General features: G+C 49.7%; 8 protein-coding genes across 8 annotated transcripts; 4 read left to right on the top strand and 4 right to left on the bottom strand. All coding sequences in view use genetic code 12, as the record gives it.

Annotated features, from left to right (window-relative positions):
* Positions 1-356: 356 nt before the first annotated feature.
* On the bottom strand, positions 357-1,217 carry DIURU_001180 (uncharacterized protein; the record flags this gene model as incomplete). Its single annotated transcript, XM_034153696.1, has 1 exon — positions 357-1,217. The coding sequence occupies one exon, from the start codon at positions 1,215-1,217 to the stop codon at positions 357-359; it is 861 nt and encodes a 286-aa protein (XP_034014058.1).
* Positions 1,218-1,436: 219 nt separating this feature from the next.
* DIURU_001179 (uncharacterized protein) lies at positions 1,437-1,946 on the bottom strand (the record flags this gene model as incomplete). Its single annotated transcript, XM_034153694.1, has 1 exon — positions 1,437-1,946. The coding sequence occupies one exon, from the start codon at positions 1,944-1,946 to the stop codon at positions 1,437-1,439; it is 510 nt and encodes a 169-aa protein (XP_034014057.1).
* A 158-nt stretch (positions 1,947-2,104) lies between these two features.
* Positions 2,105-3,217, top strand: DIURU_001178 (uncharacterized protein; the record flags this gene model as incomplete). Its single annotated transcript, XM_034153693.1, has 1 exon — positions 2,105-3,217. One exon carries the CDS (start codon positions 2,105-2,107, stop codon positions 3,215-3,217), a length of 1,113 nt encoding a protein of 370 aa, XP_034014056.1.
* A 21-nt stretch (positions 3,218-3,238) lies between these two features.
* On the bottom strand, positions 3,239-4,570 carry DIURU_001177 (uncharacterized protein; the record flags this gene model as incomplete). Its single annotated transcript, XM_034153692.1, has 1 exon — positions 3,239-4,570. One exon carries the CDS (start codon positions 4,568-4,570, stop codon positions 3,239-3,241), a length of 1,332 nt encoding a protein of 443 aa, XP_034014055.1.
* A 762-nt stretch (positions 4,571-5,332) lies between these two features.
* Positions 5,333-6,964, top strand: DIURU_001176 (uncharacterized protein; the record flags this gene model as incomplete). Its single annotated transcript, XM_034153691.1, has 1 exon — positions 5,333-6,964. One exon carries the CDS (start codon positions 5,333-5,335, stop codon positions 6,962-6,964), a length of 1,632 nt encoding a protein of 543 aa, XP_034014054.1.
* Positions 6,965-7,396: 432 nt separating this feature from the next.
* Positions 7,397-8,626, bottom strand: DIURU_001175 (GTPase; the record flags this gene model as incomplete). The annotated part of the gene is made up of 1 exon (XM_034153690.1): positions 7,397-8,626. One exon carries the CDS (start codon positions 8,624-8,626, stop codon positions 7,397-7,399), a length of 1,230 nt encoding a protein of 409 aa, XP_034014053.1.
* Positions 8,627-9,207: 581 nt separating this feature from the next.
* Positions 9,208-12,267, top strand: CYM1 (Cym1p; the record flags this gene model as incomplete). The annotated part of the gene is made up of 1 exon (XM_034153689.1): positions 9,208-12,267. One exon carries the CDS (start codon positions 9,208-9,210, stop codon positions 12,265-12,267), a length of 3,060 nt encoding a protein of 1,019 aa, XP_034014052.1.
* A 594-nt stretch (positions 12,268-12,861) lies between these two features.
* On the top strand, positions 12,862-13,293 carry TOM22 (Tom22p; the record flags this gene model as incomplete). Its single annotated transcript, XM_034153688.1, has 1 exon — positions 12,862-13,293. The coding sequence occupies one exon, from the start codon at positions 12,862-12,864 to the stop codon at positions 13,291-13,293; it is 432 nt and encodes a 143-aa protein (XP_034014051.1).
* Positions 13,294-13,432: the final 139 nt, after the last annotated feature.

Raw genomic sequence — 13,432 nt, 5'->3', positions numbered from 1 at the left:
ACAGTTAGCCGCTACTAGCTACTCGAAACCTATTAAATTTCCGTAACGTTATTCCTCATCGTCAATTCTCATCTACAGTATACGAATGTCGTCTTGAAGTGGGCCGACTCAATCAGGAAAAATTGTCGCGAAGACAAAGCTGGTTTGCGATTCTGTTATTGGTCGACAAAGCCCGTAGCTTCGAATGGACGCAAAGCCAGGTTCTACATCAAATAGCATTCGTCTAGATGGTCCCAGCAAAATGCCGGGCCGATTTTTGGGTATCTAGATCAATCTAATCATTTCAGAAAAAACAAACTATATACTCATACTTACGATCAGCGACTGTCTTGGCTATATACTAATTCGAGGATTCCCTAGACGCTGGTGGACTCCTCGACTAATCTTTTGATGTCGAAGTTCTCGTCGCCGGCGGTGAACAGGCGCAACAACTGCAACTTGGCCTCGTCATCGCCCAGGTAGAATCTCTGGATGTTGAGCACGGTCAAGTGGGCCTCGTCCATCGACACCAGCGAGTCCTTATCGACGTGACCGTTCATAAGCACCACGCCAAGCTCAGGCATAAGCTCCTGGTGGAACTCCAACGTGGTGTGGGGTTTAGCGTACTCCTTGTGCAATTTGTATTCCGCCACCGTCGTCACCATGCAATGAGTGGTCTGAGGACCAGGGAACGACCACTGGACAAAGTTCATCTCGTAGCCATCCTCACCCTTAGGCACAGGGAGGATAAAGCTGGGGTTTTTAAACGCATTAGCGTACATCTTCATAAACAGCTCAGCTTTCACCACCGCATGCAAACTGCGGTCGTTACTAGACCAACGAGCTCTCCAGATCGCCTCAACATCATCTAACGGTAATCCCTTAACTTTGGCAGCGTCGATGTACAGATCAAGCGTTTTATACGGCAACTTGGGGGCGTCGGGATCGACGGCACCCCGGTCCTTGGTGATTCTCTGGCGGTCCTGGTCGTATTCCTGTTGCTGTTGACGCTCAAACTCCTCTAATTCTTTTAAAGGGTCGACGTGGTTCATCTGTTTCTTCTTCTCCTCGATCTCATCCTTCAAGTGTTGCTTCAACTCTTCGACGTCTTTGAGGCCTAATTGCTTAGCTTTCTCGGCCAACTTGGCTTCGTACTTGGCGGCAAGCGACGAATTGAGCCGGAGATAGTGGCGTGCCGGCGCCCACACCCGGGGCTGGCGGAGGATCAGGCGGAACATGGGTATCAACTTTTCGTAGCCGCGCTCGTCGCCGCAAAGATGGTAACACCAAGACAAGAAGGACTACTAGATTAAATTCCATTATAAAGTTATATCAGTGAATTTGCTCTGATCCGCATCTATCTAGTGTTCACTTGAGACCGAAATTTTCTCGTCCTCATTTAATCTTATAAACATATTTGGTAAATATGAGTTCATATCGTCGTATTCTAAAGGTGTCTACTTATCTTTAGCAGGAGGAAGTTCGTGGTTAGACTCTTCAGCATCCTGGTACTCTTCAGGAGCATCCTTAGCGTAGCGACCAAGAGTGCCTCTCATATCCTCAGGGATATCTTCAAATACCAAGTCCCCCAAACCTCCCACATTCTCACCCTTATCCTGCAAATACTTTTGCAAGTCAAACTTATTATCTTTGAAGATCCCCAAGTGATCAGCAATCAAGTGGTGGGCGTGGCACCCGGGACACTCAATCATCACTGATCCAGTGAGGTACGCTTGTTTGGAAAATAAGTGTGACGAGCGGTTATTGCACTTTTTGCAGGTAAAGGCAATCATGAGCTGAGGCTTCTCTCCCTGGATCAGCGCCGTGGTGCCCAGCTGGAACCGTTGGCTGAGCACAGGGCGCCACTGATGGCGTCTAGTGAGGGCCACCGGCACTGTACGGACAGCTGACACTCTCAGCATACGAGCACCAGCAACAAGCAAGGATCTGAAACCAGTGGATAACATTGGTAGTAGGGTATTGATTTAATAGAATTGGCGACGGCAATGATACTGCTAGACAACGGGATGAGTGGAGACCAGCGCGCCTAACCAGCGAACCTCATCCTCAAGCTTAAGGGTCCAGTGATACCTACGACCCACCACCAAAAAAACTCCCGACAACAATGTCGGCGATCAAGCAGGCTTTGGCGGAAGCCCTGCGACTATACGTGAAGGAGGTGGGCAAGCGGAAGGCAGGCTCCTACGCTGAATACGCTATGGGCGTCCGAGAACTGGCGGGCCATCAACACTGGCTTCGGAACCAATTACTCAGTGGGAAAGGGTACGCTGACGCTAGTGATCCCATCACCAAACCATATATGGATCTACTATTTGGCACCCCTTTAAACGGGATAGAACGAGCAAAACCCGCTCGCCGACGCCAGGACCCCATCCACTCGCAATACAGTGCCAACCTCCTCACCTACCTTGACCAGTTCCCCCAACCCGAAACCGCTCAAGTTTATCATAATCCGCATCCTATGACCCTCATTATTCGCCAGCGACATCGGCTATTCAGTGAACACCTGCTTGACCAGCTAGACGTGGGGCTAGCGCTGTTGGCATCTCAGATTAGTCGGTTTGCTGATGGGTGTACCATGTACGAAGAGAATAATCTTCGTCAGCTACGGAACCTGATTCGGAAACAGTACGATGACCCTAAACAAGCTGAAGCCGATGCCATGACTCAGCTCATTCGCCTTGAACCTCGGTTTTTCCGGAAAGTAGCAGACAGTGACGGCACTTCCGACACCCGGGAGCTGCCGGAACAATTCGTGCGATACCTCAAAGCTAACCGCCAAATATACCATCAGCTTGACTATAAGCCGCTTCCTGATACCCTTCCTTATAATCTTTCATTTAGTCGTTGGCATATGATTGATGTTCAACACTTTAACTTTGACATTGCTGGGCTTATCACTGTACTCGGCGACCCCGAATGGTACCCGGAATTTGCTGTCTGTGGCGTAAGAGTGCTGACCACTCATAACGACACGGCGAAGTTCTTTGCCGAGGAGTTAACGTCAGTGCCTGATCTGGCACTGTCGTATGAGCGATTGCTCAGCCAAGTGAGTCCACGACTGCCAGTGGGGCAAGCGATGAAGATGTTTGGGGCGATGAGTCTCACCGAGGTGTCGATGGGACCTCAGTGTGTCTACTTGACGTTCCCGCCGGGGATCCGAGTCCTGTTGAAGGAGGAACGGGAAAAATCTGTACATAACTTTGCATTATTATGAAGCATCCCCCTTCTACTATTTTTATGGAGGGACGAGAGTGGCATGGGCCAACCGCGGGTATTGGGTGGTGTCAAACCAGTGAGGACAGTTCCCCTGATATGTGACCAGCACAAGTTCGGGGGCGTCGACGATGAACCGATCGTTTTTCAACCGCATGTTGAGCCAGTGGAGATTAGGACACGAAATACACAACTCGACAAACGACACGAAATTGCCGCCTTCAATGGTGAGCGAGTGTAGCGTGCACAGGGCGATGGTGATTTTCCCGTTCACCGAACTGCGGCGGTGGGAGCTTTGTGCGTAGTTTATGGCAAACTTTTTGATTTGTGACGGCACCCCTTCAACGACGATAGAGTCAGTGTAAAGCAGCAATTCCTCAACCTGAGGGGGAAGAGCCATGTCCTCAGTAACTTTCTCTTGCGTGGCAATGGCTAACTTGCGGAGCAGTGGTAACAACTTGACGTCAGGCATGATGTATTCCGGAGCTTCAAGCACCGTAAGCTGAGCCATTTGTTGGTGGGTAAACACCAGCGACAATTCGAGAAACCCGAGATAGAACCCTTTTTCGATCGTTACTCGTTCGAGCTTGGGACACTCGATGTCAATTAACGAGATCTTTGCTGGAGGTGGTGAATTAATCACCCATTCCTCAACATTATCGAGGCATTTCACTTTAGGCACCACCTCGGTGTGGAGGTATTTGAACTGGTGCCAAGGGATGTCGGTGACGGCATCTGGTTCGTGGTTATACCGAGTGTGGTCCAAGTACATCCAGTCAAATGAAGTGCGTAGCCGCGTAACGTGAGGAGGAATGGCTAGCCGTTGATGGCGACGGTTCTCACAGTGGATGAAAAGCTCTTCAAGTTGAGTAAACTCGTGGAATTTATCCGCTCCGTGCACTTCACCATTGATCAAATGGAGTTTAGCCAAAGTGCGAGGAAGCCGCTCCACTTCCACCACCGCATCGGTAAACGTCAACAGGTGGATCTGGCCGTGGTACCGAGATAAGTCGGCCACCTGCCAGAACGGTCGACCCATAATACCAAACTCTTCGTCATGGTACACTAAAGATAAGTGTCGAGGCTTCACTCGGTTAAGCTCATCAGCAGTAGCAAGCCACGACAGCGGCAGGATCCTGACCTGAGCTTCACAAGGAGGTAGCTGGCTCAACGTGTCGAAGTCGATGCTATCGCTGGCGACGTCGTGTGACACCTGGATCGGGGTCCGGCAAATGATGGCGCCGGCGGGGACGGTGAACTGGTGGCCGGGGAACGCCGCGTATAACCGGCACACCAGCGGCACGTCGAGACTGGAGTAGATCCAGTCGAGGAGCTCGTAAGGGAGCGTTTGCATCGTGGTTTTGGAGGGTAGGTGGGCGGCGAATATCACACCATGTGGGGGTGTGTAGCGCACGGGCGCCGACATAAAAGTACGGGGCGGGCCAACGAGCGGAGTTTCGAGCCACGACACACGTGATACTGCTACTCCAGTCACCCTACAGAGTAGTGGTGGCGCAAAACGCCGCCACCGGTCGCTGGTCAGGCTGTGCTGACCTGGACACGAGGCCTTTAGTCATACACGTGGGTGGGGATATAGTGAGTCGCGAGTTTCAGCCGCACCGATATCACCACGGGAGCTCGTATTAGATACTACGTATGTTGAGCAAGTTTTGGAGCCAGGACTTTGTGGAGCAATCGACTCGTCAAATATTCATAATTTTCTGATTGTTTTTAGTATCATTGCTGGGGCAGTGTCACCCTGTGTCTAAAATATGAGCCCCGGCAGTTACCTCATTCTACGTGGGGAATTTGCTTAAGTAACTGCTTAAGCAATGGCAAACNCTCTAATTTTTTTTTTTTTTTTTGTCTTACTCTACCCCCTGGTCGGCAAACATTCACCGTGCGGCTCGCATCCTGCAGACACTTTCGGCCACCAAACCGTACCAACCACGGCTAACAATCTCGGTACCTGCTACCCTATTTACCTCACTGATCCACGCCAATTCTTTTCTTGAAACATACTGATTGATAATTCATGGTCATGATAAACGGAATGCGGGTACGCCCCGAGAGGATCGCGCTATTGGTGGCGTCAATTGTCCTTCTTGTCTATGTAATGGCAACAAGGCAGCAGGCGTCGCTGGGCCTGTCGTCGTCATCGTCGCCGCAAAGCAAATTGTCTAAACTAGCGGGTAAATGTCCTGACTATGTCGAGTACTCAAAATACCCTCATAAGCCGATTGAGCCGGGGGACTACAACTACCCGTTTATGAGACCGCCGCCTAAATGCCGGACATTTTCCAGTCCAGCAGTGGAACGGGTGATTGAGGATTTGAAAGCGAAAGTGCTGTCACCTGATTTGGGTCGGCTCATAGAGAATTGCTTGCCTAACACGTTGGACACGACGATTTTGTGGCACACTGATAAAAGCGCCCAGGACGGCTCACCTCACACGTTTGTAGTTACAGGCGACATCCATGCTGAATGGCTCCGTGACGCCGCTCGTCAATTGGCAGTGTACCAGCCGTTTGTCAAGCACGATCCCAAATTGGCGCGGCTCATGGTGGGGGCGATTCACACCCAGGCGTTCTACATCAACGTCAGCCCTTACTGCAATGCCTTCCACCCGCCTCCTGGTAGTGGTATCCACAAAGGTAATACCGCTAAGGATAACGTATTCCCCCCTCCCAACTGGAATCAGGTGTTTGAGTGTAAGTATGAGATTGACTCGTTGGCGAGTTTCTTAACTCTCAGCAACGACTACTACGAAAACCTGGGAGGCGACACTCTGTTTATGGACCCCCTGTGGTGGCAAGCATTTGAGAAAGTGTTAGTGGTGATCAAGCGGGAAAGCGTACCCCTGTTTGATGAAGAAAGCGGACGGGCACTTAAACACTACTACTCGTTCAAGCGGTGGACCGATATCGGCCTGGAGACGCTCCCCTTAGGTGGTGTGGGTAACCCAGTGAACTTTGGTACTGGTCTCGTGCGGCTGGCGTTCCGCCCCTCCGACGACGCTACCATCCTTCACTTTTTCATCCCCGGTAACATCCACGCCGTAACTGAACTTAAGCGGACCCGCAAGAACTTGTTGAAACAAGAGAATTTAGGAGCAGCTAAGTCTGATTTTGCCACCATCAAGAGAGTTGTGGACGAATTAATCAAAAACATTAACGATGGTCTTAACACTTACGGCATCATCGATCACCCTGTCTACGGAAAGGTGTATGCATACGAGGTTGACGGTTATGGAGGAGCCGTATTCATGGATGACGCCAACATCCCTTCGCTTTTGGCTATGCCCGACATGGGGTTCGTTCCCGTCGACGATCCCGTGTACCAAAATACCCGGAGAATGATCCTTCGTAAAGAAGGGAACCCATACTATCTTACGGGAGCATTCTTTGAAGGTATTGGTGGACCCCACGTCGGCATTCAGAACGCATGGCCGATGTCGTTATTAGTGAAAATTCGTACTTCTCAGGACGACAAGGAAATTTCTGAGGCTCTTGAGTTGGTGATGAAACTGACGGCAGGGCTTGGGTTGATGCATGAAACGGTGAACGTCAACTCCCCTGGTGGGAGAGACTACACCCGGCTGTGGTTCGCTTGGTGCAACTCCGAGTTTGGCAAGACTATCCTCTGGTTGGCCAAGCACAAGCCTCATTTGATTTTCAAGGATGGGGTCGGATCGTACGATATCGACAAGGCGTTGCGGTTGGTCAACCAGGCGAATGACGTCGCATAGAGTGGTATACATGCTACATAGGTACAATCTTTACATTTCAATATGATACACAGAAGTCCCATTTGTTGCTACAACCACTATAAACGGAAGTAAATGTACAAAAGACACATTGTATAATCTCCATAATCGATTAGATTTCGTGAAATAAAAATTATGTCTTGATATAAAAAGAAACTCCGGTACAGGGAATCGAACCCTGATTTGCTCGGTGAAAGCGAACCGTGATAGCCATTACACCATACCGGACTTGTTGGAGTAAAATAGTCAAATGTCCCAACAGTGATACACTACAAAATGCAAATTTGTCCTATTTGGTCAACGTGTCATGTTTACGCCAAAAAGTTTAGTTCGTTATTATGGAAAAGTATAGAAATAGTATACAAGTGCGTTTTTATCATGATCACGTGTAAATTAACTATGAAATTCAGTCTCCTACTGCTGGGTTTGCAGAATATACTTGGCAATGTTCTCAGCGGTTGTCAGCGATGCCGTCTTGGCAGTGGCCTCAAATGCGTCTTGGTAGCGCTGTTGCAATGCTGCGTCGTCCTTAAGCTCACTCATACGATCTTCAGGGAAGTTGTATACACGACCAATCTCATCGTCATCGCGGAGAACTTCACCCTGAGTGTCGTCATCATCGTTATCAGAGACAACATCCGCATCCGCATCGGTGTTGCCAATGTCCATGTCCTTCATGAGCTTATTCAAGTTCTTAGCTTGGCGCTTCTTCTCATCGTCCTCCTTCTTCTTAAGGATACGCTCACGTTCCGCCTTGTAGTAAGTGTTGTATTCTTCGACCTTGTTGTCAACCGCTTTGAGGAAGTCATCGAAACCGGAACCAGTGTACGAAGACACCCCAACAACATCAAGTTGACAGTAGAATTCCTCAAGCATGAGGGACATCGAGTTGATGAGCGACATCATGTAGCCGCTCCCGTCACCGTTTTCGTCACGGTCATTGATTAAAGCTTGTTGAAAAGCTTCGAAATCCGTCATCCATTCCTTAGCGAAATCCGCCAGTTGGACATCGGTCTTGTTGAATACCACAATCATGGGAAGTTTCGTCTTGTAAAGGATGGAACAGGCATACAACATGTTCAGCATGAAAGTGGTGGGATTAGTGTTTCTGGGAGTATCGACGACATAAGCAATCACAGTGGGGAAGGTCAGAGCGAACGCCTCAGTGATGATTGCCCCCAGCGCCAGCCACACAAAACATTCAATCTGCCCCGGAGTATCAATAATAATATTACCAATCTTCGAGTCCGGGTTCAGTGTCCGCTTATCCACCAAGTTGATCACCTGGTCGATCTTGGTCAGGAAGAGGTTAAGCGAGGTGACAATGGCCCCGTTGGGACCGAGATTGTACTCTTCCATGACCTTTTTGTATTTTACGGAGTCACGGATATCGATATTGGCACCGAAGGGAACCTTAAGCACCGCGGGATCAAGGTTGATCACGTAGGGGGGCGTGCTCTTTTGGTGGAGGGTCAGGTTAAGCCGTTGCATGAACGTCGTCTTACCACTGCCGGCCATGCCGATACAGATGACGACGGGGGTCTTGTTTTCCGAGACGATCGTCAGCGTCTCATTGGCTTTGGCGTCAGAGGTGTCGGCCTTCGGTGGCGCCACTGGTTGCTGAGATGAGGGTTGGTCGGACATGGCGGGTGCGATGTGCCAAAGCCGCACTGGTAACCCCGATGGCAATACCAGGCAACTTAGGGGTAGAGACGAATATAAAAATACAGGGAAACTACGAATCTACAGATCTATCGTTTAGCAAATGAAGATAGCTACCATAACATCAATTTGTTTGACTGTAGGAGAATTAGTCGAAAGTCGAATTGAGAGATGTGCTGACAAATCCGCGGCTGGAGGACCATCTAGGCCACTGTTACTTATAATGTCATACCCTCAAATACCTTGTCTCGCTTACTTATACTACTTGAGTCACAACAGAGTTACCAAATATTGGTTATCATCAACTAGATGGCTTAGTTGTAGACAATTGTCTCGAACGCATTGATCAACAACTGCTTACTTTACTTCCAAAACTTGTTTTGAAAAACGTTTACAACATCAATTTATATCGTAGAAACCATCATATATCACTCGTTCAGTCGGAATTCCACTCTAACCCGAACGATCCCCTCTAACCGCATTACCCCTCGTCGCCACCCCCACCAGGTCGCGTGAACTCTCCGAAAAAAGATCGGAGTTTTCCAGAGGACATTCCACCGACGATGCTTCGTGCCCGATTGTTGAGGAGCCCCCGGCTCCGCCTGCTAGCGACCCTGGCGGCCCCTGACACCTACGCCATCGGCCAGGCCGTCAACGGGTTCACGGTCAGCCAGGTGCGCCACATCCCCGAGTACTCGGTGACCGCGGTGCAACTCCATCACGACGCTAGCGGCGCCGAACACTTGCACTTGGCGCTGGCACTGGACACCAACAACGTGTTTCTGATTGGGTTCAAGACTAACCCGCCCGACTGCACGGGGGTGCCCCATATCTTGGAACACACGACGTTATGTGGGCTGAAAACCTACCCCGTCCGCGACCCGTTCTTCAAGATGACCAACCGGTCGTTGGCCAATTTCATGAACGCCATGACTGGCCACGACTACACCTTCTACCCGTTTGCTACCACCAACCCTAAGGACTTCGCCAACCTCATGGACGTGTACCTTTCGCTGGTGTTTGAGCCATTATTGGCAGAACAGGACTTCCTCCAAGAAGGGTGGCGGCTTGAGTACGAGGATATCCACAATCGCGACCTGGACTTGGTATACAAGGGGGTGGTGTACAACGAGATGAAGGGGCAGAACCTGAACTCGCTGTACTACTTCTACGTCAAGTACTTGGAAGCGATCTACCCGGCTCTCCACAACTCCGGTGGTGACCCTCAAGTGATGACTAACCTCAAATACGAAGACTTGGTCGACTTCCACCACCGCAACTACCACCCTTCTAACGCAAAGACCTTCACTTACGGTAACATGCCGTTGCTGGCTCACCTTGGCCGCTTAGACGCCTACCTTGCCAAATTCAACCTGAGTCAACGGGCGGCCGACGCTACCCCGAAACCTTACGTCGAGAACTTTGACCAAACCGTCACCGTCCCTGGTCCTATCGATACTATGTGTGGTAAACCTAACGATCAGCAATACAAGGCGCTGGTTACTTATAAGTTATTGCCTGATGCGCTTGACGAAAGCCAACGTCATACCATTTTCAAGTGGAAGGTGCTCGGGCTGTTACTTTGCGACGGCCACAACGCTCCCTTCTACCAAGAATTTATTGAGAAGGGCTATGGTAGCGATTACAGTGCTAATACTGGCGTCGACATCACCACCAAGTTGTTCTCGTTCACCATGGGGCTCAACAACTTGAGTAAAGCCGAAGTTGACGAACTTCCCAACAAAATTACTCAGGTGGTTACCAATGTCGTTCTTCCGGCATTCAAGAATAACGACCAAGGCTACTGCGACCGAATTGAGGGTATTCTTCTGCAAATCGAGCTTAATTTCAAAAAGCATAAGCCTGAGTTTGGCTTGGGTCTCTTATCGGCACTTATTCCCAACTGGCTCAATGGTGTCGACCCTATCGATGCTCTCAGTGTTGAGGAAACATTATCGCATTTCAAACTGGAGTGGAAGGCCAAGGGGCTTGCGTTATTCACCGAACTTCTTGAAGAAAACGTGTTGGCTTCCGATCTCCCCAAGTTCACTTTCATCATGACTCCTGAAGAACTGTTTGGCACCACCTTGCAAGAACAGGAGCAACAATCGCTTAAGAGCCGTGTCGAGCAGCTCACTGATAAACAAACCGACGAAATTTATGAGCGTGGGCTTGAGCTTGCGGAAGTACAAAGCCAAGCACAAAACACCGACGTGCTCCCCACGTTGACGTTGGCTGACATTCCTGAACGCGGTGAGTTCTACCCTGTTTCTGAAACTGCCGTCGACGAAACTACCGTGTGTACTCGTGAGGTGGACACTAATGGATTGGCGTATGTGGGGGCAGTTAAGGACATCCTGTTCCTTCCATCCAAGTACTTCAAGTGGTTGCCTTTGTACTCGCAATGTTTGCTTAACCTTGCCGGTACTACTCTGACCCCCATCACTGAGTTGGAAACCAAGATCCAGCAACTTACTGGTGGCGTGCTGTTCGGGGCTCGCATTCACAACAACCCCAACGACATCATGGCGCTGGGCCTTCAATGGTCGGTGACGGGGATGGCCCTCAACGAGAAGGCCCCTCATGTGTTTGACTTCTGGCATGACATTCTCACCAACACCAAGTTCAACCCTAAAGATGAAGATGTGTTGGCTAAGTTGGATACTCTCATCCGCAACATGGCGCAAAATCAGATGAACACCATCGCTGATCGCGGCCACTCTTTCGCTCTGGGTTACTCTCTGAGTCAATTGACTCCTCAGAAGTACCTTGCTAACGTGACCACTGGTCTCGAACAGGTTGAATTCATCATGGAGCTTAACCGTCAACTTGATGAGCGTGGTCGCGAGTACTTGCTGCTGGAAGTGTTGCCTACGTTACAGGAACTTTCCGAAATCATCAACAACACCAACCCCTTCCGCTACCGAGTGGTGGGTGATGCTCTGATCCTCAAATCCACTGAACCGTTAATCGCCAAATTCGACCTGCAAATGGCCGCCTCCTACACCAATGCTGCCAATGCTGTCGGTGAAAGCTTCCACGCTGGGGCCACTAATACCCTCATCAATATGCCTTACCAAGTCGGCTACGCCCTGTTGGCGACGGTGGGTAAGGAGTACACCTCAGCTGATGGTGCTGCCCTCCAAGTGTTGTCTCAATTGTTGACGTTCAAGCATCTTCATAACGTTATTCGTGAATCCAACGGTGCTTACGGTGGTGGTATGACTTACGACGGTCTCGGGGGTATCATCAACTTCTACTCGTACCGGGACCCCAACGCCATGAAGCTGGTGGAAGCGTTCGAGGACTCATTCGGCTACATTCTCGACCACCCCGTACTGGCGGCCGATCTTCAAGAAGCCAAGCTCCGCATCTTCCAGCTGGTGGACGCTCCGATGAACATTGCTTCGCAAGGGCTGCTGGAGTTCTACGATGGCATCACCGATGACATGCGCCAACAACGCCGTCACAACTTCTTGGCTGTCAATGGTGACGATCTCGCTCGTGTGACGGAGAAATACTTGGTGAAGAGCAAGGCTCCCATTGCCCGTACCATCATTGGTGACAAGGAACTTGTGCCTGTACCTGACCTGTGGAAGGTGGAGCAATTGGGTTCCGCTTAATGTAAATAGTAAAAAAGACTTATGGGTATACCAACCCGTATAAATAGAAAAGTTTAATGATATTAAGTTTACGACGATGATAAAGGGAAACACCTTTCAAAGTAGATAAAACCCTTTGAATTGTGTTGATCATTAACTGCATGTGAGACATTTTATACTGTCAGTATTAGCTACGGCTTTTGATGAAGGTGCATAAGCACAGGTGAGCAAATTTTTGATTGAATCGAGGGGTTTAACGTATGAAAAACTCGGGATTTGTCAAGTGTAGATACAAATTTCCATTACCATTTCGAGCACGGAATCGTGGCTAGTGTCGACCCTTTAGGATAAAGGAATCTGATAGGCTATTAGCGGCGACGGTGAGTGCGACTTAAAGTTAGTAAAATACCTACAACCTTCAATCGGAAAATCAATCAAATGTCTCTAATATGTCGTGTCACCCCTATCTAGCGGTAGACCATAGTTCTTATATCATTTATCATATCATTAATCCCCATTTATCCTTCTCTATCTTATTTGCTCTAGCAAGACCGGCGCTCTCCCGGTGCGTGCGAACGAACAAAATTTTTCATCCACCACTCTCATCTATCACTCATGGTTAAGCTCACCCAGATCGACGACGCCGACGTCGCCCAGTTCGAAAAGGTCGAAGTGACCGCCCCCGTTGTTGCCGACGAGTCGGACTCGGAACAGGACGACCTGGACTTCGACGACGACTTCGACTTGGAAAACGAAACTATCTACGAAAGAATCGTCGCCCTCAAAGACATCATTGCCCCCGAACAAAGATCGCAGATTGTCAATGCCGGGGAAAACGTCAAGGCGTGGGCGTCGCTGGCGTTCCAAAAGACGGGTAACTTCTTGTGGATTGTCACCTCGCTGGCGCTTTTGCTCGGGGTCCCCTTGACGTTGCTGATCCTCGCCGAAACCCAATTGCAAGAAATGGAAAAGGAAATGTCGTTGCAACAATCGGCGCAAGACGTGCTTGCTCCCGGGACCGAGGGGGCGTTCGCCGAGAAGAAGTAAGTAATGCCCCCGCTTGTATATACTGTTACGAATACACACGAGTCTGTCTAGGATGGTCAGAAATGTCGATAATTGGAAGTCTAGGATGGTCTGGAAAAGTCTATCATTGTTGTCTAAAAAATATCTAATTGTCTTGCGG

Source organism: Diutina rugosa, assembly GCF_008704595.1.
Source record: "Diutina rugosa strain CBS 613 chromosome Unknown scaffold24_size174625, whole genome shotgun sequence".
NCBI lineage: Eukaryota > Fungi > Ascomycota > Pichiomycetes > Serinales > Debaryomycetaceae > Diutina > Diutina rugosa.
This window is presented reverse-complemented; position numbering and strand designations above follow the sequence as displayed.